Source organism: Trachurus trachurus (genome assembly GCF_905171665.1).
Source record: "Trachurus trachurus genome assembly, chromosome: 23".
Classification (NCBI taxonomy): Eukaryota; Metazoa; Chordata; class Actinopteri; order Carangiformes; family Carangidae; genus Trachurus; species Trachurus trachurus.
This window is the reverse complement of record NC_139912.1, coordinates 13451111-13476041: the sequence shown is the minus strand read 5'-3', so window position 1 is coordinate 13476041 and position 24931 is coordinate 13451111. Positions and strand designations below refer to the sequence as shown.

Genomic DNA, 24931 nt, shown 5'->3' with positions numbered 1-24931 from the left:
ATCAGCTTCACGGCCGTTTCGGCTAATGCTGCGTTCAAGGCAGGCTTTTGAAACCGTAAGTTACAGCTTCAAGTCACAACTACGACTTGGTAGCGTTCCAGGTAACCCGTAGCTCGTGTTTTTACCATCCTGTTGTCTGTGAAAGTTCCCTATAACGGCCACTCGTAACTTCCGACCCGTGAACTCGTACCAGATCGAACTGGTATGACTTCACAGGAAGGAAAAACACAAAGTACGAGTTTCTTTGAACGCACCATTAGTTAGCAGCCCCCGCCCTTGTCAGGCATCAATTGGTCCTCGTGCTACGTCACCACATTCACGCGCATCCCTTGGCTGCACACACAGCCCTTCATGCCGTTCTCTCTCCTCATTGGATAACACTTGTATCCCACAAGGAAAATTTTCTCCTCGGGTTACAGCAGAGCAGAGTGACGGAGAGACTCGTGTTTAGGCTGAAATACTTCATGTAAGTGATTGCTGACGGAAAATAGGACTATTTAGGACTTATATTAACAAAAACATTCCACTGATATCTGCTTTAAGCAATTCTTTTGTCAGGAAGTAAACAGTCAATTCACAGAAATTAAATTCAACTTGGGTAGTCAGACTGTCTCAGAAAACAAAAGTTATTTGAATAAATGTCGGCAAAGAGGGTGGATGGGTTGTGTGACTGATTTCTAACCTTCCCTTCCCCCTCCTTATCGGTGATGTCATTTCCTGCTTCCTGCTACTTAGTAAACACCTCAATTGTAGGCTACTGTAATGTATATCTAGCTCTATGACTTTCAAATAATCTGTGTGCATCTCATATCCACAGATTTCAGATGTCGATTGATGTATAATTTACCAATCAAAGACCTGAAAGTCTTAAAATATCCAAGGTATGAATAAATCATAGTGCTCTTCACACACAGTACTCCCCGAGAATAAGTAAAGAATGAAGCAAAAGTCTAATATCTGTACCCTTTGGAGGGATTTTCCCAGAATCCTCTTGTCACCCCACCAGCAGTTTCTGAAGTAACAAAGATGGGTCCCTCCTGGGTCGTCCCCCGTGGAGAAGCATCAGTTTCTCTTTGATTTCTGAGAATACTTAAAAATAACAAAAAAACAAACAAATAAAAATGCTGCTAAGTTTTTTTTATTTTCTTTTTGATACCAGACTGTTTGCAAAAGACAAAATTTATTTGCTGAGCTCATTTGTTTGCATAGCGATGAAGCATAAGTTAAATTGCACTGAGGAACAAATATTGCAACAGGGAAAAAAAGTGACGCCTTTAATACCCTTGTAATTTTCATTTTTCACTGCAGAGCCCTGGCTTAATGATTCATGGTGATATATGTAAAAATGAACCCATTTTGTAGATTATTGAGACCTATTTACGAATACGAATACAAATTACTTTATCAATCCCCAAAGGTAAATTAATTTGTCTTTTGGCTCATCGCCATTTGCAGAAGAATCAAAAAGCCTGATGGCTAAAGGTACAAGTAGCAAAGAGAGAGGAGCCGTCCATCAAGATGCCATGAAGTGGATGATCTGAGCCGTCCAGAATGGCCTCCACCATCTTCAGTGTGCATCTCTCCACCACATCCCCCAGTGAGTCCATCAGGGAAACATGACTGAAGTCTCCTGATATTATTAAGTGCCTCAGGACGTTTAGTCTGTATCCTCGCAACGACTTCATGGAGAACTTAAGGGTGGGATTTCTGAGTCCTCAACAATATCTCCAGCTCTTCGTCACTCTTGTTGGGCAGAGAGTTGATATCTCCTATGATGACTGACAGCAGAAAGGACCTACAGTACCTCTCCACCTCAAAGCCTTCATCTTTGCACCACCACCAGCAGCAGAGCAACCATGAAAGCACCTCTTGGAACAGGGCGGCATCCTCCAGACTTGGTCCAATTTCAATGAAAGAAGCTCCTCTCTGAAGAATCTCCTCTATATCCAATTATCCATCAGTAGTTGACAAAATATGACAGACACACAACAAAAATAAAGCAGAGGTTGAGTAGAAACTCACTTTGCTGCTCTCAGTTGAAGCGCATGTTCCGGAATTTGTCATTTGTCTAATGACAGTCATCAAAGTTAAGAAGAAATCTGAAATTTCACTTGGGCTATGTCCGAAATTACCCCCTACTTCGCAAAAAGTAGTGAACATCCGATGGGCACTAACCGAAGCAAGATATCCCATCATGCATTGCGATCACGGATTGCCACTACGATCACGGTTGGAATGTTTTAACTACGCAACGTAATACGTAATTAACTGTGCAGCGGAGTAGTGTCTGAAAGTGTTTTGCATTTGACCAGTGAGGTCACTATATTGAATTCACGATATAGTGAGTAGGGAGTCGTGAATGAGATGACATGACACAACCTTGGGTCTTTTTCTTTGCTCAAAGAATGTTTATGAAAGGCCTGAGTCTCTGTTGTATTTGTGTGAAGGGCAGCCGTAGAAAGATGGGCTGTGTTTACATCGACAGAAGCCTGCCAGATTTAAAGCCTTTAAGCCGGCTACTTTATGTGTGTTTATGTGTATACGCCTGGCTGTATTTGTGTTTTCCAATTAAAGGCAGTTTCGGTATTGATCTGTTTAGGGTCGGCATGACATTGATATCGCTAAATAAAAAAAGAGGAAAAGATGGGGGGTAGCCCTATCTCTTCTCTGTGTGTTTGTGGCACATGAATGGAGAAGGAGAGAATAAGCTGAAGTTGCTGGTGCATGGATTCTCTGTTTCTCTCTGTGTCGTCTGGATCCATACCAATTCACCTTTGGAGCAGCTGCGTGTGAGAGCAAGACAGAGGGAGAGGGAGGGGACGGATTCAGATTGTTAGGGCAGTGATTGTTCTGTTGGACCTGTACTGAGCAGACTTCACTTACAAAGTGAAGCCTAACAGGCAGGAGTGACAGAGACAGGGAGAGAAGTGCAGGAAAGCAAGAGGAGAAGACAAAGTAAGAGACAACAAGCTAATAGGACCAGTGATCACCTCCTGTTGGACCTGTTAGACTGTTGACCTGTGACCTATGTCAGCTGGGACTGGCTCCAGCACCTGGAACCTCACACGGAAAAGCAGTACAGACGATGGACGGATGGGTACAAAGGCTTAATAAACAATAGTTTTACAGAAGGTGTACAGCATTGAATTATGTAAAGTATAGAAACAGGAATTTGGGATCATATTAAAATACTGATAGTTATTCCAAACCATACGTATGTCATTGTTACCTGAGACAGTATACCTCAAATATTCAAAATTATAGCTCAGCTTAAAACCAATGACTATATTCACCCCAGACACACAAACAAACAGAGGCTGCTGCAGTGCAGACTAAGACAAACAACAAGGGAACTAAAACCCTGCAGCAGCAATGACACACCACCACTCTGTCCAGCTTTTATTTGTTGCTACAGTAAGTTTATTGGCTTATCCAGGCAAACACACACACACACACACACATACACACACATTCCTGCACATAATAAAACATGTGGAAAACACACACAGTCATACACCCACACATACAGTGAGGTTATTAGGAGTTGTGGAATTCACTTTTTCACATGATTATCTTCTGAGATTTCTGTCTTTATTTCACTCATTTTGAACGTGTGTCATCAGAAAATCAGAGTATTGAGGTGGAGAGTGTCACGACATTGCACGTTAGTTTTAATCAGATACGAAGCAAAAGTCTCAACTGTCCCGGTCTATTTGGGACTGTCACCAAAGACAGAGAGAGAGAGAAAGCGAGGGAGGGAGAGATGTAGCCAGCAGAGTGTAACGTCATGCTGCAGTGGGCCGAGCAATCAGCAATCAAACGACATGAAAAGATGGGATGATGTGAACCTATCTGTTGAATCAGCTTCTTGATTAAGACCCGCCTTCCAAAGATGCAAGGACATTCATGGCCAACACCGCCCACCCCATTCTGAAAGTCTCTTTTCAAATGTACACCTTGCAAATGTGTATTTCTCCATCTCTTTTTCTCTCTCTGTCTCTGAACGCCACACTATCCTTTTCTGTTTCTTTCATTCCCTGTCACGTCCCTGTCCTTCACTTCCCTCCTCCGTTTTGTCCCTCGCTTTCTCCATTGTCTCCCTTTCACCGTCTTTCTGTCACACACTCAGTTGCTCTTGTGTTCTCTCTCCTACTCCCTAAAGGCATTGACTCATCAACTCAAGTCTACTGTTTGCACCTTAAGCTTTTTGAATTTAGAAAGTATTTTCAGGATTTTATTGAAGAGTCTTGTTTTTATGAGAAGATTTTTGAAGTAGGGCATTGCCACAAAAGTTACTTAGTTTGTCTTTTTGTTCATTAAAACCCACCTTTTCAGTTTTGAACAACAAAGATATTGCAAATAAAACCAAGTTACAAAGTCTCTCTGAAGAAGTCAAATGCAAGGGAAATACTGGAAGATTTCACCAGGAGTATAGTTGACAGTATATTCAAGCATCTAAAACTGAGTATTTGGTCTTAGACAGTAAATCTGAGTCTGGGGACAACCTGCCATCTTTGCACCACATTGCTAGTTCAGCCCTGAGCTATTAATGTGGTAATAACCAACATGCAAATTGTATTTTAAATGCCTCAAAGGAGCAGTACAGGAAATGAAGGGTCAGACTCCATTGACAGCGATTGTGAATAAATAACTCAATGTGTGGGAAACACTGAGGCCCTCCTTCAGACTGGGCAGTTGAGGCCGCTTACATCTGGATCATATCTGAGAAACATGGTGACAGGAGTTTGTTTTCATTTTGCAAACAAATGTGTTTGATATTTATGCAAGAAAACTCTCACGGTGATCCTATCACGGCCAGGGTTACATCTCCTGCCAACAGACAAGATGGACATCACCATGGGAACAGACTCGCACTAATTAGAGCAGCTTGACTTTGAGATGATGAACTCCATACCTGGCTGAACAACCTTAGGGAAGCAGAGAAGCACGGCGGGATGGTGGTGATGAGAGGAGGAGAAAGGGAGGACTAACCAGCTGAGGTGACGGTGAAGCTGACTCTTTCAGGATAACCTCAGAGAGGAAAAGGAAAGCCTGCAGAGATGGTGAACTTGACCAGGCATTAATGATCTTGGAGAGAGGAAGAGGGAGCGAAGGAGACACAGAAGGTGATAGGAGTCTACCTGGGCCTAATGACCTTGGAGGGAGATGGAAGGATGAACATATGGAGAAGAAACAAGGGAGGTGCACTGGAGAGAGAATCAGAGGACATAGATGGAGAAAAAAGATGGACAGCAGCCTGGGGAAACGCCCTCTTTGGCCGTTATCACTTTGGAGAGAGAGCTTGTTGGCAGGAGAGACGAAGCAAGTACAGCAGCCAGTGAGAAACAGTGTGTGGGGGTAGAACGATAAAAAAGAAGATGAACTTTGTCTGGCCAATAGCAGCACTGGCATGAGGGAGACTTTTTTAGAAGAAAGAGGGATCTACAGTGTTTAACCATTTGGCAAGGACAAACAAATGGAGATAAACTCAGGACATGGGAAGAGTAAAACAATTGAGCGATGTAATACTTCAGGACTAGCTGAGTAAAATTACCTCTAAGAGAAGGCGAAGAATGGAGAGACAGAGGATGCACTGGCTGAGATACATCAAACTTTACAAGAGCACAATGACCTTGAGGATCAAGAAACTATGAGCTATAATGAGAAGGATGAATTTTATATTCCATAGTGTATGACATTAGAAAAAGATAGATGAGAGAACATCGCCATGTTGAGAGAAATATGCTAGTGGAGACAAGAAAATGGAGAAATAAGTGTTGAAACTGTTTGAACTCAGTGATGCTAAACTTTTCTGGGTCAGGGCAACATTAGGAAGGAAAGGGGCGTCTCACATTTCTTTATTTTTTAGCAGTCTTTTGACTTTGTGGAGGTCATAACCTTTTCAAAGTTGATGCAGTTTTCATGTTAGAAACATTAGCACAATAATGGGTAATGTCATTTAACTTGCCAGTTTGACTTTGCCTTAAGTCTTTTTCTTATAGCTGAGTTTGTGTCAAATGGAGCCAATGACAGTGCAAGTTCACAGGTATAAAAAAGTCATTACATCCAGGGTTGCAGTGGAGCAGCTCTAAATTAATACTTGCCGTTGGTTAATGTATGTTTTGCTGTCTGAGAGAGAGGTCAGACATCACAGTCACTCAGTCACATCGACTGCAAACTGAGGTAAAGAGCTAAGAACTAAACTCAGGAAATGTTGTCACTAGGGGGTTGGGGATGTCATAATAACCCAGATATCACATCATATCACGTCTCAGTCTCATATTATTTCCTGCACGTGATTTGTGTGTCCACTCCGTCATACAAGCATAATCATCAACCCTCAGACTCGCACACATAGATTCTACTCCTACATACTACCGACTACTATTACTGTAAGTGAGCAACAGGTAGTAAGCGAGAGATTATTGACATGATATCCAACCTTGTACAGGCCAACCGTGTCTGCCCTGGTAGTGGTTCCCACAAGACACTATTCATATCCACGCCAAGCTCTGTACTCGGTTGGCAGATTGTTCTGAAACTCTTAAGGTATTATTATAACAAAGTCAGAACATTGACAGTATATTAACAGCTTATATTTGAGTCTACAGTGTATATATACTGTGTAGTATATGAGTCTACAGTATGTACAGTTGGATGATCAGCTACCACTATAGCACTTTAAGTTCAACATACTGTATGCAGGCAGCACCAGGCATTTTCAGTTTAGCACATAAGAAATCAGCTTAGATGACATGGTTTTGAGTTTACTGCACTGCACTACTACCCGTAAGTCACCACACACCACTGCTCTAATCTTTTCTTTTATTTATTTATTTATTTATTACTGTTATCTCCTTTATTTTACATTTTAGCTATTGCCAGCACAGTGGGCTAATTTCTGCCACAGGATCAATGGTGGAATATAGTTTCAGATAAACAAACAGAAGATGAATATATAGAAGCAATCAGAAGTGAAAGAAAGCAGACAGCCATCCAGACAGCAACAGCCCAGACTCCGAGTTGAATGGGGTTTGAGGAAATGAGAGGTAGAAGGGATCATTTTAATTGCATATCATCATCATGCATTGCTGTCTAGTTTTTGTTTTTTTGTATTTGTTATTGTGTCTTGTAATCCCATATGGGATGGGCCACAGTGGTGGCATGACACGAAAATAAAATATTCATTCATTAATTCATTCATTCATTCATTCATTCATTCATTCATTCATGCATATCCTAAGATGCCACTAAATCTCACATCTGTGCAGCTTTATTTTGTTTTTTTTCACATCAAATATATACAGTACAGTATGTTTTTTTGTGAAGAATGTGTTGTTGATGGAGATTAGATTTAATGTGAGCACATCAACTGTAGAGACATAGAAATACAAACAACTTCTGACAGACAGCATGGTGCAGACAAACACACAGAACGAACAAATGCATGAAACTCTGACACTGTGTTTTTTTTTTTTTTGCAACAATACTTCTGATGTGATAAAATCAAAAAGTGGAGAAAATATTTCTACATTTTCTGGAGGCACGTCCACACAAACAGTCATACATAAAATGAAAAATACGCTTATAGACACTGGCTGTGAGCTCAGTATCATCTCATGGGCTCCTGCTCTCCTGAAACCAGTGTAATATCATTATCGGTCCTGCACGCTCTCTGGCTTTCACCCTCTTTCTCCCCCTTCTCCTCTGCCAAGTTTGGTAATGCAGCTCCTTGTTTCTCGTTTTGTTTATTTCTCCTCTTCCATGCTTTCATTCTCTCCAAATTGTATTTCTAGCCCCTGTTCAGACTGTTTTGTCTCTTGTGATCAACTTAATAGTGGCCTTCTCCTTCTGCTTTTATCGCCTTTTCCACTCCTTGCTGTTTCCCATTCCCTCTCAGACTGCGGTGAATGTAGATCATGATACAAATGGACGTTCCTTAAAATTAGTTTTAGGTAATTTTACTAGAGATTGCCATACAAAGCTGTCTTGTGCTAGGTGTGTGTGTGTGTGTGTGTGTGTGTGGTGTCTTTTTTACTAAATATCCTCCCTTTTTTAGCTCCCTTTCTCAACAATCTGTCTTTTGTTCTGGCTGTTCCTCTCTCTGTCAAGTGTCTCATTCTTATTCACATGGAGGGCCATTTAGATCTGGATCCCTTTCAAAAATGTTTTGTTTCTCTTGCCTTTTTCATCATCGGCTCTGTTCTATGCCTGTATTTTCTGCTCAGACAAGGCATAGTGATAACAGAGCTGCTGAGAGAAGAGGGGATGATCGTAGAGGGGAGGGATGGATCATAGCGGGAGGAGGGGAAAAGGGCAACGCACAGAGGAGATAGAAGGGAGAAAATGAGTAGTTTCTGAGATGGAGAATGGTGGGATGAAGCGAGGCTTGGAGGTAAAAGAGTTAGAGGAGGGGAAAGGCAAAATAGGCTTTGAAAAGAAAGGGCGGGAGGAAGGAGGAACAGCTGTTGTGGAAGGAGGGAGGGTTGGCCGTGAGGATAGTTGTGCAGCAAGCAGTCAAAAATGTCTTTGAAAAGACGGCTAACGGACTGGAAAATATCAGTGATATATCATAGAAAAACCAGAGGGGAGGAGAAAATAGTAGCGAAATACAAAATGAGTATAAGAGTTAACCAGCTCCTGAGTTTGAGTTCACCTCCTCCACTGGAAACCACTGTAAAAGATGACAGTGTTTTTGTGGGATGAGTTCAGGCTTCATCATTACTTCTCCCTGTCATTTCCTATTCACTTTTTTGTGTAAGTTTCACTGTTCATTCCGCCCTTTCTCTGTTGTTTTCCCCCTATTAGTGCTATCAATACATAGTACACAGATGGGAGCCTGTTGGCGAACACACACACAAACACACACACACATACATACAGACCCATGTTTTATTAATGCATGCTGCAGTGTAGTTTTTGCATCTCCACGTCACAAACATTTAGTCTTGCTGTGAAGACTTGCTGTTCATCCTCAGTGTTTCCAAAGTAAAACAGGCAATGCTGAGGGCTTTTTTTTAACAATCCCTTCTGCTTCTCTCTCTCTGCTCACTCTTCCTTCTCTATCTATCCATTCCTCATTTTTCCCCCTCTTCTTTTGTCTCACAGAATCTGTAGATCCAGTAACAGGAAGAGGTCTCAGGCTATTCATTCATCCCTCTCCTTCCATCTGCCTGTTTCAATCTCTGTCTGCCGGGGAGGTTTTAAGGCCCGTGCTAATTGATATTCTCACACGGTCTATAGTTCTCCCTTTTTTTTCCTTTTTTTTGCTCTCTATCTCTTCTCCCCCTCCCAGACTTGCTTTCTTCCTTTTCCTGTCAAACTAAAAAAAAAGTTTTGAGTCCTTTCAGCAGCGTTGCTGTGTGATATTCACATATTCTCCCTTGTTCAGCCTCATTTTCTCTCTCCTCTTTTGCTTTTAAGTTGATCCATGTGTCTGCCTCAATCTGTCAGAAAGACAGGGTTTGATGCTTTCCCGCAGACCTGTTCACTCTCCTATTTTACTTCTGTCTTCCTCTGCCACTCATTTGTCCTCCTTCCTTTTCTTTTCTTCTTGTCTGTGGCTATTTAAGCCAGCTAAGGGTTGAAGCGTTTCTGCTGTCTTCCTTGCTTTTTAAAAAAAAATCAGACTCCTCACTCTTCTGTGGTGAGCATGATTCAGATGAGTGTGACTGACAGTGAATATGTTTGAACTTATTTGCAAATCAAATCAATTCTTCATCTACTTCTTGTGCCAACATTACTGTTACATTCTTATCTCACCCCTTTTCTCCCTCTCTAAGGTTTGTCTCTGTCTGCAGGTCAGTTTCCACTAAATTTAAATACATATTGGCTTCAACCCATGAACATTTTCTTTCCCTATTAGACTTGCGATTACATTATTGAAGCAGAAGGTCATAGCCTGTGAGCTTGCCTGCCAAATCTTAAGGAAAGTTGTGAGAGTTTGAGCTTTCTTGCGATGTTCTATTGTTGATCCCCAAAGGGAAAGCCTGGGACTCTGTGGGGAAGCTACAGAGCGCAGCCTCTGGCAGGCAGGGAAGCAGTATCTTGCTCGAGGACACTCCAGCAGAGCCTGTGCCGCAGTGATGCCGCTCTACTGCTGCTTTGAGAAAACCAGGAGAATTAAAATAAGTCAAAGGAAATGCTTGCATGCACTTAGGGACGCATACACACATATTCCCCATGTCTTCTACTAGATATATTAGCCATTCACTCCACGCCCAAGCAGCCAAATCTGGGCACACAACCTTCCTTAGATAAGAAACTCAGACTCAGAGATTTCATTGTTAATTCCCTAAATCAGTGCAAGTGGAAGAATGAACTTTGTAAACATGCATCTGGCCTCTGGCCCTTCCAGCATTATCTTGTGTCATTTAAGAACCTGTCAGTTTGCTTCAGCTAAATTGCAAAATGAATACAAATGAGATGAAGAAATTCCTGAAGACTAGGAATTTTGGTTTAAGAGAAAATGATGACGCTGTTTGTACTATTTAAGTGCAAAAAATATATCAGCATTATATCCAAACGCCCTTAAAACTATAATTGGGAGTGAAACACTCAGTGCCATGGGAGACTATGAGAAAACACTACAAACTTCCAAGTAAGGGTGGAGACATTTTCTGCAGTGCAGCATCTTCGTTTGAAAACCCAAACATACAGTAATAGGGATTACTACAGGATGAGGTGGAGGTGTGTTGCCAGGGCAACAGGTAGATCATTTATTTTTTAGTGTCAAGCCAACTAAAGCGGAAGGTTTGAAAATCTACATGTTCATATGTCACTGCCCCCACACTGATGACTCACCGTGTAGCACATTAACACATTCATAGTATTGAATCAGTGTTTATCTTTTACTCATCCAGCAGACAAGCAATTTAACTGTAATTAAATGCTCCTGAAATGAAACAATAAACAATGCATTATTATTTTATGTTAGTTAATTTGAGATGCATTTTTAATAACTGTGCAATTCCTTATGCTCCTGCTGCATTTACATTAGATGACTTTTGTTGAATAAACAAAGCTGAGCCCAAATGGAAATTCATGAGGCCAGTAAACCTGTCCGTGCATCTCTTTAACCAAAACATTAATCAGAACTGATGAGGGGTTGTCAGCTCCCTGTTTTTCCAACATATTGGTTCGATAATGCCAGCTCCTGTCATGCCTATTGTATGTGTGTTTGCAATAATTGCCACTGCTTTTTAAAAGTGTGCTGTCTTTATCCACCTTACTCAGAAATTTCCAGAAAATGATACAAACACTATGAGATTGGATAATTATTTATACTCGAGGTAACCACTGCTTTCAGAGCAAACAGTCTGCTTTTGCCCTGCATAATTCAAAATACCTGCCAGCATGTCTCTGCTCCAGACAAATGTTTTAGTTGCTGCAACCCTAACTAGTTTTTAAAGAGGCATGATTGGTGTGAGGGGAAAATTAGAGGAAAGTCAGCCAATCGAATGCTGAGGAAAAGATGACATGCTAATCACTCGGTGAGAATTGGACCTTTTTATTTATTTATTCTTAATTTTTGCTATTTGTCATTGCTTTTGGAAACAGACTGGCCGATCAAGTAACTCAAACAAACCAATCCACCTCGGTAGCTCAGCTCGTTGGTGAGCTATTGTATAAAACCCTTGATGAATTTGGTAAATTATTCAATTACCTGTGTTTTTAGAGCCATAGTGAGGCATATTGCTTTTATGTCTGTGATTATGGCTGTCAAGGGTGTGTTGATATCACTGTTTTGACCTATAGTGAAATTGATATCTCAGGAACACCTTGAAAAAAAAAACACAACAACATTGATTCCTCAATATGAGTAAAGAAGGAAAGGAAGGATCAAAGGGAAGAGATGAAGACAGATGAAACACACCAAAAGAAAATGGACCCTTTGAAAGAATACAGAAGATAAAATGATGAGAAAAAAACAGATTTGGTCGTAGTGGTTTTCGTTATGATGGACCTGAATATTTTATCTTAATAACTTTCTTACTTTGCTATAGTAAACAGAAAAAAACAATTTGTATGAAATTTGCACTCATTTAGCACAGAGGGTGGGAAGAAGAAGAAGGCATGATGGGAAACAAAATTGAGATCTGGATGACAAAGGGGAGATATTTGGGAGCGGATGAATTAAGCCGTATTGTGTTAGCTTGTAAAACATAAGGCTCATAGCTAATGTGTTACATGTTGTAGGCTATTATTTGGGTCTTAGATGTTTTGGTGGTTGGGTAGGTTGTTGGGTTTTACCAGGTGGTTGCCAGGTAATTACAGTGTTGTCCACTTACTATGGGCTGTCATTTAGTTGATTGCTAGCTGGTTGCTAGGGTGTCGCTGAGAAGTTTGTCGTACATTTTGGAAGGTCGCTTCGGTGACTCTGTGTATCAGTAAAATGAATGGATGGTTACTAAGGAGAATGGCATGGTCGCCAAAGTGTATTGTGTAAAGACATTGATTACAACATCCTGTGTGTTAGGGCTCAGCAAGCTTACTAATTAACTATATGAGAGATAGCATTAGTGTTCCCAAGCAAGCACAACAAAGACACATTATAATTATAATGATATATTATAATATGTACTATTGGATATATTGTATTCCAATGAATGGGATTTGAGTTATAAAGAAATCTTGCTAATTAAACTTGTCCTACTTGTGCACAGTGAATCCCCAAAATATCTCATTGTGGGGTTTTGCCTCATCTTGGTGTTTATTAGTTAAAGGCAAAATCAGAGAGAAATTAATTACATTTGGACACAAACAGTACCAGTTTTAATCACTCAGTGTCCCATTGTTGCCAAAAGTTATGAATGAGTTTGCTAGTTTTGTTTTTCTTATCAATTCAAATGAATGTGTTTGGTTACTAGTGGCCACAGTGAGATAACCTTTCTCTATCCTAATACTCTTTCTTTACTTTGCCTTGTGTTCTTTTTTTCTTAGTTTGTCTTTATTTATTGCTCTGTCTCTCTCCTTCTCTCGTCTCCTTTTCAAATTATTTTTTTGTTTTATCTCACACATTCTTTTTGTTTCTTTGCATTTATTTCTGTTGATATTTTCACCCTCTAGCATAAGTGCATTATTTTCCCTCCATGTGTGTGCTGCTCTCCCTCCCCCTGACTCCGTTTTCAATCATTTGGTGAATTTCCAATCTTCCTCTTTGCTATTTCTCTCTTGTCTTCCCCCAAACTGGTAACCATTACTGTTTATAAATCCTTAGCACCATTGCACCATATCAATGACTTATAGTACACAGGTAGAATTTATTTCCATAAAGCTTTGCTACATTCATACTGTAATTGGATTTTCTTTATGCTACGCCAGATTCAGCAATTTGATTTGATTATATAATTACATAAAAGAAAGACAAGAGAGTAAGACAGGGAGGGAGAAAGATAAAAAAAAAAAAAAAAGCCTTATTGGTGGTGGGAAAACTAAACCTTAGAGGACACATAAACTCATCCATACGTGTATGTATTCAATCATACTTTGCTTCTGCTCACACACATTCTCACATACAGTACACATAACACTGACAGAAGAGTAAAATTGACAGTGGCTTTGCTGTCACAGCTACTAAACAAATTGCCAGAGGAAATATTACTTTATTAACTTTACATCTCATGCCTGTGGGCTTTTCTACAGAGACATGATTTGTTGCTCCCTTTAGTGATATTCTTACGTGAGTAAACAGTATACAGTAGTATTGATTATCATACAGTAAAAGTATAAATACAAGTATGTATAAATGTTGGTTTTAGACACACAAATGTTGAGTTACTAGGGTTCAGTGTTGCATTAAATTTTGCTGTACCATTGTATTTATTTTGTTGTTTGTCACCATGCTTTTTATACTTACCTTTTTTTTTCTTTCCAAAAAGCTGATTCCTTGGAGGAGGATACATGTCTGTATCAAAGATTGATTTGACCAGTAACTTTTGTCCTTTTTTGCTTTATATGACTTGAGGTCATTCCTGTGGTGATCAATAAAAAAAACGGTGCCATTTGAGCACAAATCAAACTTTAATGGTATCGTATTAAATAACTTAGTTGATCCTTCCTCCAAAATCTGCTCTCTTTGTTCCAGGAAGTGCCGGTACGCCAGTGGTTTTCAATGAGAATGGAGATGCTCCAGGAAGATATGATATCTTCCAGTACCAGAATACCAACAGATCTGTTGCAGAGTACCGAGTCATCGGCTCCTGGACCAACAAGCTACATCTCAAAGTAAGATTTACCCTCAGACGCTTAAACATAAATGTGAGCACTGTTTTGCACAATGAGAAAATAAATAAAAGTTTCCAATCTTACAAAAACCTTTGATACAAAACATATTGTTACAGATCTGGATCCAGTTAATTGCATGGTGTTAGAAATCCAAAGTGGTTTATGGAATCTTTTGACCTTCAACGTCTGCTGTGACCTGCTGTGTTGAACTTAAAATCCTCAGTTTCCCATTATTCAGAGGTGAAAATTAGCTGGAATTCAGTGTTATTTACAGTGTGATTCTTTTCTTGAGTCCCGATCGCTGAATCCTGCTCAGGGACTTGCTTCTCACTCACACACACCCACAGATGCTCACACACCTGCGTATACAACCTGTAATTGCTGGCACAGAACCTATAGTATACACCTGAGTCTCATGAACATCGACAGGAAAGAAAAACTCAATTTAATGCAGGAGCGCACTGTAATCTCATTGTCTTGGTCCCAGCCTCTCACTCCCTGATTTGCACTCACACCACATGTATGCACACAGACGTCACACTGGAGTGCTTGGTGATATAAATCCATCCTGGACTTCATTAGAAAGGCCCGGTGACAGATAAGAAGACTAATAGACACAAAATGTTTTCTCGCTGATGGACGGCCCGGCTGACTGAGACAGAGGGAGAGAGAGAGACTGACAACACAAAGGACAACACATAGTTAAGACACACGACCGGGAACTTTGACAGTTGACAAATTAACAGATGAATTTGATTTGTTTAAAAATCCAGTAGGTTGAAGGCACAGTGGCAGAATTAGTGATGGCAGCCGACGAAGGTTTTCACGATCAACACACTGACTGTGTATTCATCAGTGTAGATGAGAGAGAACCCTAAAGTCAGACTGCTGTGTTTCAGGCTAAATGTGTGGTTGTAAATAGAGTATCTGGCCTCATAGATGCAGTTCATTTGACATTTATAATTAAAGCAGAATCTATTATAGCTATTATTGTTTCGCCTAAATAATTAATAGAAGAGAAGGTTCACGACCGGGCCTGTGTTGTTTTGGCTAGTGCATAATTCATGCTAATTGTAACAAAACAAGGTGTGTGTATCCATGTGCATGTAAAAAGTGGTGAGCCTATGAATAAGAAATAAAGAAAAATATTCAATAAATAGGAGAAAAACAGCAACTAACAAAAACACTTGAAAAGTAGCAAACAATGCTAATTTGCCACCCTGCACACACAAACGCGCTTTTTTGTCATTAGCGTATTCCTGACAGATATATTCGCAGCACAGTAACCCAATATTGTGCGTTTTGTGTGTGTTTCTATATGTGTGTCAGTGATCAAATCGTTTCCATTTCCTGCGTCCCTGATGAGTTTTTCCTTTTAACTAGTTTTTGTTGGACTGGTACATTGTGTGCCTTAAAACAGTAATGCTCCATTTTACCGAGCACCCTCGGCAACGGAACCTCAGGGACTCGGTGTAATGACAGAGTTTATTACAAACACTTGCGCACATAACGACAAATTAAAACGCACACACACAGTCGCAATCTCACACGTACCAGACATACGGAAAGCTCAGGGATTCACTTTAATGCCAACAAAACAGCAGCACAAACAAACACAATGAAAAACATGAGTGCACACAGACACACACACACACAGAAGGAAATACAGATGGCCTTTTTGTGCCAGATCTGATTATGGGCTTGATTGCTGGCTTCCACACTAGTTGGTGTTAGTTTTGTGCCCGGCAGCACTCCGGAAAAATGATCAGAGGATCTGCTTGTGCTAATTGCTCTCCAAGTTTGCCCTGAAGACACACTTTCTGCAGGTACAGGGAAAAACGAGTGTTAAAGGACTGTTAACACTCAGTAATGTCAGCTTGAGCAGATGGCTGCCACTCTTGGTGCTGCATAATATCCCACACCAAGGAAGGAAGTTTTTGTTTTGCCATGTGAACATGAATAATTTCTGGTCCGTTTTTCTGCACCTTAGCCAAACCCACCAAAACAATCAACATTTGCTGGATGGACAAATGAATGAATGTGTTTTCCAACTGTCCAGGTGGAGGCCATGCGCTGGAGGACAGGAGACCCATCTCTCCCAGCGTCTGTATGCAGCATCCCGTGCCGTGCAGGGGAGAGGAAGAAAGTGGTGAAAGGGGTGCCGTGCTGCTGGCACTGTGAGCGCTGTGAGGGATACCACTATCAGGTGAGTCTCTTATCAAGACCTGTGGCTTTGAGGTCTTGAAGAAAACACTTCAGAAATGATCTCAGGGTATGGAGGATCTTTTGTTTTATTTTGGTTACACCACCCTAAGTCAATACTCTTTTATAAGTATATTTTTTGGGCTTTTTTTGCCTTCAATGACAGGAGAGTTGAGAGAGAGAGACAGGAAATGGGAGGCAGAGAGGGGGGGGGAAGACACGCAGGACAGGACCGCTTGGCGTGGGATTCGAACCGGGGTCGCCTGCAGTGAGGACTATAGCCTCAACACATGGGGCGGGTGCTCTACCAACTGAACTAAACACCGCCCCCCTAAGTCAATACTCTTGACTGAAATTGTTATATGCCTCTTAATTTGGTGTGTTCAGAGTCGGGACAAAGACGAGGGATTTCCCTGGATTTTCTCTTAAGCGCGCTGGCTGTTTGTGTTTTGCGTTGGGAAAGCTCCCAGAGGCTCTTAGCCTACAAACACTTATGTGATAAAACTGCCTGTCAATGGTAGAGATGTAGATTTTGACCTAATATAAAACCTTGGCTGAACTTACCTTGAAGGCTTTGCAGTGAAAGCCAGAATCAGTCATACTTTCCAATAAATCAGCCCCCAGATGTGTTTGGAATAGCAGCACACTGGCCTTACAAACATGCCAGTGTCTGCTAGGGTCGGCTTTCTGGCAGTTGCTCTACAGCAGCGTTCTCTCTCCCTGTGTAATGATCAGGATTTTTTCTCTCAACTCATTACACGTAACCAAAAACAGTCAGCCACTTCATTCCATTGCAGATTTATATATGTAGCAGCCACCCCACATATACTGTTTTAGTGAATGGAATCACATTTGAGGTGAGGTAAGGAGTCTGATCACTTATGGTAAAGATACGTCCCCCATGTTCATTATATCACAGATGATTTGGCAGCCCATCATCCCTCTGTCTTACTGAATAAAACAAATCCATGAGTGAGCCCATACAGTACGTATGTGTGCAGAGAATTTCCTCCTTCAGGAGCCTATAAGGGAGAAGAAGAAAATATTGGCCAGAACAGCAGCAGGCGATGCTTGTCAGAGTGAGCGATCAATACTCATTTTGCAGATACATGCATTTGCTGTGAAATCAATAATCAGTTGACACATTTACAGTAGATTTGGGATTTTAAGCAGAATGGAAAATAGTATAGCACCATGACAAAAATCAAATAAGTGAACTGGAGAGCAAGTGGAGAAAAGTGTGTGCTAAATGTCTGCTCTTTTCTTATTAATAGCCCAGTTTACAGCAGTAGATTAGACAGGTTAAGTCGACCTGAGTTGTTTGGTAGATGAGTTCACTCTTGAGCTGTTTTTGGATCAAATCACAAAAGTCTTACCTTATGTTCCCATAAATGTTTGAAATGGATCCACCACTGTTCTGCTTCTACTCTGACTTTGAATCTGCTTACTCAGCTGTACTTTGTTGTCGACAATAAGACTGCTGAACTTTGTTCCTCCAGACTTCCCTATAGCTGGCCTTGAGCTATATTTGACTTGGCTTCATTTTTTAACATCTTGCCTCCTTTTCTGTTGACTGAAAATGTTCAGTCATTCCCAAAACACTTGAAAGAAGAAAGCAAAAGCGTAACTACTTATTAGGATGCCTATATTGAAAAAGTAATCGCCCGTAGCTCCAATCAAGAAAACTGACAACTCCTATTGGCTTTGAATTTCCAAGCAAGGCCAATAGGGTTCATGTTCATGGTTCATTTTATGAGAGAAGGAGAGGGAAATGAATTAGCTTGATCAATTTAAAGCTCAAAGGTCTGATCTAACCAATGACAAACTGTTAACACTCAAATCCCTATGGATAAGTTATGTATGAGTACATTCATGTATTGCAACTCCAGTTAGCATCTTGTGTCTCCCATCAGGCCTCAGAGTTCACCTGTGAGCTGTGTCCATACGAGATGCGACCTGATACAAACCGCACCGGATGCATTCCCATCCCGATCATCAAGCTTGAGTGGCACTCGCCCTGGGCCGTCGTCCCCGTCTTCATCTCCATGCTGGGGATCATCGCCACATCTTTCGTCATCGTCACTTTTGTCCGGTACAACGACACGCCCATCGTGCGGGCGTCCGGACGGGAGATGAGCTACGTGCTGCTGACGGGAATCTTCCTGTGCTACGCCATCACCTTCCTGATGATCGCCACACCGGACGTGGGCGTGTGCTCCTTCCGGAGGATTTTCTTGGGCTTGGGGATGTGTTTCAGCTATGCCGCCCTGCTCACCAAGACCAACAGGATACACCGCATCTTTGAACAAGGGAAGAAATCTGTCACAGCACCCAGGTGAGGAAAACACCTGTCTGTCATTCTACACACACACACACACACACACACACTCTGTTTTCCCTCTGTGTGGATGTGTGTTCAATCCACATATATTTGGATGTGTGCAAGGTCACTGTAAGGGGTTTCTTATTTATTTTTTTCGTGCACTGAGGTGCTTGTATTCAAATGAAGACTTAACCTCTACTTCTTCCTTACTAAGCTGCTTGCGATCATTATTCATCATTTATTTTTTATACATTATGTATGAGAGTCATGAACTCACGCTCACCTATTGTACTGTTTGTACTCGGTGTGAGTGACTCTGGAAGAGAGCATCAAGTAAGTGGCTAAAATGTTAATGCAGGATTTAATAGTGCACAGGTTCATGTCCCCGCTGCCCAGATGGTCATCTCCTCTTCCTCCAGCACCACCCAGCTGTAACAGTCAGTGTTACTGTGCTGCCCAGCTCATACATATTAAGATTACTATTTTTTTATGATCATTAATTAATTTTCCAAATTTAATACCTTGCTCTTCCAGACAAATTAATTTGTGTTTTTTTTAATTGCATGTGACTGCTGCTCTTACTGCTACAGTACCTATGAAGGAAAAACAAGCAAATGAAAGTGCAAGACAGCTGATCTAAGATGCAGAAAGTAGCTGACACATAGAGACTTTCTACAGAAGAGATCACAAGGTTTTCTCTTTTTCTTTTTTTTGTTCCAAGTTCCAGTTTGTGTTGTGGCTGCAGGTTGTCAGACACAGAGCATGCTTTGAGCCTGGGAGCTTGAAGGAGCAGGTTGTGTCTTGTGTGAGCAAGAGCATAGCTATTGTTATTGGGTAGACTCCATTTTTTTTTTTTTTTATCTCTCTCTAACATCCTCGGAGATCATCACATTTCTTCTCTCTGGTGCATCCAGTGCTATATTTTACTACAGCTGACCTTTTTTGCCTCAAATCTTATTCTTACATTTTCTCTCCACCTCCCACTGCAGGGGTTGCTGGAGTGTGTATGGCTGCATGTATGAAAGTGTAATATATAGCTGCTGTCACATGAGCAACTTAAATTAGCTTTCAGGTTCTATGACTAACGGCTTTGTTTGCAGGATTTTGATACTAATGTATCTGTAAAAGAATTTATCAACCAAGAGAAAATTCTATTATACATATAAATTGCCAAAATTAGAATCGTTTTCACGAAGCAGTGACGCCCTCTTTTCAAAGACACATAATATTTCCGTGAAACAAAACCTTCCAGCATAGGTTGCCCCACTTTCAATGAAACCCTAGCAGCATTGTTCCTCATTTTTCCCGCCCCCTCAATTTCAGTAATCCTCTCCTTCCCCAGGTTCATCTCTCCTGCCTCCCAGCTCGTCATCACCTTCTCGCTGATCTCGGTTCAGCTCCTGGGCGTCTTCGTCTGGTTCGCGGTGGACCCTCCCCACACCGTCGTGGACTACGGCGAGCAGCGAACCCAGGACCCCATGTCTGCGCGCGGCGTCCTCAAGTGTGACATCTCGGACCTGTCGCTCATCTGCTCCCTGGGTTACTCCATCCTGCTGATGGTGACGTGCACAGTTTACGCCATCAAGACGCGAGGTGTGCCCGAGACCTTCAACGAGGCCAAGCCCATCGGATTTACCATGTACACCACTTGTATCATCTGGCTGGCGTTCATACCCATCTTCTTCGGCACTTCACAGTCTGCGGAGAGGGTGAGTGTCTGCATGCTTATGTACAGTAATTCTTAAGCCACGCCGAGTAGCAGTAACCAAAACATTTGCATATTTGAACATGTGTTTTTAACATTTTCTTTGTGAACTACAGTCTACAGAGAGTGTGAGTATAGAGCCGCTGTCTGTACCTCATCCCCATCATCTTAAAGATTTTTGAGTCTGCAAAGGGAATGACTCAGTGGTGTGTGTCTGTCTGCTATTCTGCTCATCTGTCTGTGGGATTACCCTGTATATGACCTGTTTGGGATTTAAAGCAATTTTGTCAGGGTCATCACAGTCTACCAGAAAGATGACTGTATAAGTATATCGCTCTGTGTGTGTGAGTCTGAGCTGATGATTCGACTCCATAGATGGATTTAGACGATTTTTGTGTGGCTCCATGTATATCTTTGTGAAAAGTCTTGTTGAAGATAACAATTCGCTGACAGGTGGGCCACGATGATGTGTTTTATGGGCTTTCTGCGAGTATGACTAAAGTCTCCCGAGCCCATTTTGCAGCATTATTACGTTTTGGAATCACTTTTTTGGGACTCATAAATTTACATGCATTGCTACAGTATGGCAAAGACGATGCTTGTTCTCTCTCTCCTTCCCTGAAAACTTTGTCGAGATCAAAAGTGCATCTCTTGGCACTTAGAGATAGATATGTTTTACAGCTGTAGCTGGCTTTAAGTCTACAATCTCCTGACAGTTTTCAATGAGTACAAGAGGATTTTCAGTCAGTTTGATTGACTGGATACATGGCTTGGACCAGGCTTTTAGAGCTTATTCCTCCTACCTTAAGTCAATTATTGATGCTCGTATGACGTGAGAGAGATGTAACTTTCATTAAGTGGAGATGTTGGATGTGTGTGGGCAGCCTGTACTGTACAGCCAAGCTTCACATCATTGATTACACAACTTAATACATATTGTCCCTTAGGGTTGTGTCATTTGGATATTTTCAATTGTGTTGAGATCTCTATCCACACATGCACAGGTGATGACAGAAAGACACACATAGGCTACTTGTATTTCAAAGGGAGGAAATAATCTGTGTTACACCTTATAAAACACCATCCTTTCACCTTATCAGTTCATAAACAGAGGCTTTAGGAGGCAAGGACACACATACAGTACTGTACACTCACACACACACAACATTAATCTAATTCATAACACCACACGCAGAGTAAACCAGCGTATTCATGTGTTTATTGGAGCTAAAGCAGCAGTGGCCTATTGATTCCATTTCTTGATAGCATAACTATTCTGGGTTCAACAATAAAATACACACTCATTTAAATTCAAGGCAGGGGATTGATTGCAGATTTCACAGGTTGTACATCTCAATGCCAAACATGCGTGCCTTTTGTAAACTGTAAATGTGCGCATATAGTAGGAATGCTAAGATAAGCAGTACATGGACGTGTCTACATGGCCATGAACAGATAGATAGCCCTTTGCATTTCACTGGTTTCAGATACAGCATGGTGCACATGTAGAGACATACATCATAAACCTGAAGTGGTATTGGAAACATAGGTTATTAATCAGTTTAATGTACACATCTGAAAAACTTGCACAGTATGTTTATGCTCGTGTCTGTGTCCATGTGTGTTTAAGTGGAAACTGTGTCCTTGAGATAACCATCACCACAATCTTAACTGTCAATACCCTGCCCCACTTTAATGTCCTCCCCTACATGCCAGCTATATACTGTACCTACGTGTCCAGTTCCAGCTCCTCCCTCCCTCCCCCTCAGTAAAAGAAGCTCTTTCCATGTTTTGAGGTGTCAGTCAGACAATTTCCATTTCCCTCTTTCCCCATGTCTTGGCCCCTTTTTCATTCAAAGAGGGCACTCGCCTCTGTCACATGGCATAAAGCTGACATCAAAGTGATCCTGTATAATCACACAACAGGGAAATCATAGTCATGCTGGGTGTTTCATGGTGTTTTTCCTCTGCTCAATTTGGACTAGTTACTGTTGCAGGAAGTTTTGACATCAGTCCTTTTTTTCATGTTTTACTTTCTTGACCTTTTTCATTTCACAACAGGATATTGCTGGTATGATTACAATAATGAGAAAGTGTAAATTACATCACAATTTAGTGCTGTACAAAACATCTGCATCAAATTGAATTATACTTATTCCAAAGACTGAGGTTCTAATGAGCAACATGATCTATAGGTAATACTGCAATAGTGTTTAGGGTATACAGTATGTCGTGATACAGATCATCTGTTTTGAATTTTGTCCTGTAACTATTGCTATCACTAGTCTCTAATTTCTATAATATTTATCCATTTCAGTTTCTGTATGGACAGATAAAGGAGACTATACTTGCACTAGATAAACATTTCAGATACCTGATATTTGTGGAAATAATGTTAATAATTCAGCCACAGGAGAGAGTTAGAGGAGCAACATGCCAAAGAAATGTTTTATAAAGGCATCTTGAAATAATTGTGTGAGAATATATTCACAGTGTTTGCAATGCTGTCCTTGACTTAATCCCATGTGGAACCAGCCAAGATAAATCGAGCACATTTGACATATTGCCCGCTTCAGCTTTAAGCGACTGTTTGAATGACCGAGAAACCACAAATTTACCCTGTCCATGACCCCGCAGATGTTTGTAAATGTGAATATGTTATGCCACCTTAAGGGGTACCCATGCATTTGTGTGTGCATGCATATGTGTATGTGTGTGTTATTCCGATGTGCCATATAGTGTCCCGTCTTCGTGGACAGGCTGAGCGTCGTCCGCGCCATGTTTGCTCAGCTAATTAGAATGTCCACCAGCAACTTAATGTGTATTTGTATTTCAGTGTGTTTGTCTGGTGTGGTATATTTAATTGGAAGATCCACCAGTGCACATTTGTGTGTCTGTGTATGTTGTTTCTAATTGGAATATCCTCTGGAGTGTGTGGCAGCTGGCTAGCTAACAGAGAGAGCAGAGGAGAGGGAGGAGGGAGAGGAGTGAAAGGAATAAACAGGTAATGATGTGACTCGCTGATGGGGCTTTAATGAGGAGAGCTCTACCAAGGGCATAGGTTTGGTTTCGGGAGGGGGCGGGGAAGTTGCACTGTTTGCGTCCTACACTCGCCCAGGAATGCTGAAAGGTAGAGGAGCTGCTGTTTGTTAATGGCGGTGAGGTTGTGACAAGGCTCCTGACACAGTAGCGGCTCGTATGGAAGCTATGTGGAGACATTTAACTGACAGTGAAGACGTGCATTGTACGAGTGCTCTGAGCCATTCAGTCAGACCTCGCCATGCGTGCTTCCTCTCGGGGCAGCTCTGATAGAATGCATCTCTGTGGGAGCGTTTTAATCTTTCACCTTGACAAAAGAAAATTCTGGCGTCAAGGTCCACTTTCTTTCGTTTTCCCAGCCATTTTAAATGCATCTCACGCTCTTTTAGCACCTGATGGACTTTTCCATAGTGATTGCTCAGATAGTAGAACGTCACCAGCACGCCTCGTGGTCAGCAGGTTGAATCAGCCTCCATTAAATGCAGGGCTGGCAGTTCATCTGCTTCTCCTGTCTGCACGTCAGAGTGGACGTCAGTGAGCAGGACACAGAACATCTAGTAGTGGAAGGTGTGAATGGGTGATTTAGAGGCAGCATTTACAGGAGTGATTGAAATCCCTCCCTCTCTGTTTAGGGGTTCCCTAAACATGTAACATCACATGCAGCTCCATTTCTTATTTGCAAGGTTTGGTCTTTAGGGAGCTGAGGTCTGAATGGTTTATTGTAAGTGGTAAGACTGTGGAAGAGGCTGGTTTACTGGTTTGAGATCAGCAGAATAGTCACTGGGGAGCAGAGGAGAGTGGTGAACCCTATAGAGGCCATCACAGTCAGTACCCATACCCAGGGTTACAATGCATAACCTCTCACCTAAAGATACACTATTCTCCCTCTTAGCTCCATGGTTGTAAAGAAAATCCCTCGCATACAGTATGTAACACCTAATTGTCTCTCTCTGCTCTCTTAGAATTAATTTGTGTGGTTCATTTACCGACAAATGGAGACTTTAGATTATGCCACATCCTCATCTTCTCTGCTCACCCACTCACTGTCACATGCTTCTCTTTCCCTCTCATGCACTTACATCTGTTTAATCCCTACCACAACCTCCTTTCACACGCTCCTAATCTCATGTTTACGGTTTCTCCCCCTTGATTTAACACCCCTTCCTCCATTCGTCTCCAGTGCTGTCCCTCACACTCCTCCCCTCCGAATACCCAACGTGGCTCTGAGTCGCAGCGGGCAGAGAAGACAGAGAGGGAGAGAAGACGGGAGGAGAAAGGCAAAGAGAAGGGAGATAAAAATTGAAAGGGAAAGCAAGGGATAGGGACATGCGGGGAGACAGTGAGACACAGAATAAGAATGCGAGAGATAAATCAAGGGAGAGAGGGAGGGAGGGAGGGATTCTTAACCATCACCAACCAGGGAAGTATTGTTTTGA

At 41.5% G+C, this 24931-nt stretch overlaps 1 protein-coding gene across 1 annotated transcript in view; it reads left to right on the top strand.

Annotated features, from left to right (window-relative positions):
* grm8a (glutamate receptor, metabotropic 8a) overlaps positions 1-24931 on the top strand; it is a gene marked incomplete at both ends in the record, with an annotated part of 213133 nt that overhangs the window by 170098 nt on the left and 18104 nt on the right. Inside the window, 4 exons of the mRNA XM_083999221.1 lie at positions 14087-14226; positions 16286-16432; positions 18342-18763; positions 20094-20460. Of these exons, the coding sequence (XP_083855347.1) occupies positions 14087-14226; positions 16286-16432; positions 18342-18763; positions 20094-20460 (1076 nt within the window). The remainder of the gene's footprint in view (positions 1-14086; positions 14227-16285; positions 16433-18341; positions 18764-20093; positions 20461-24931) is intronic.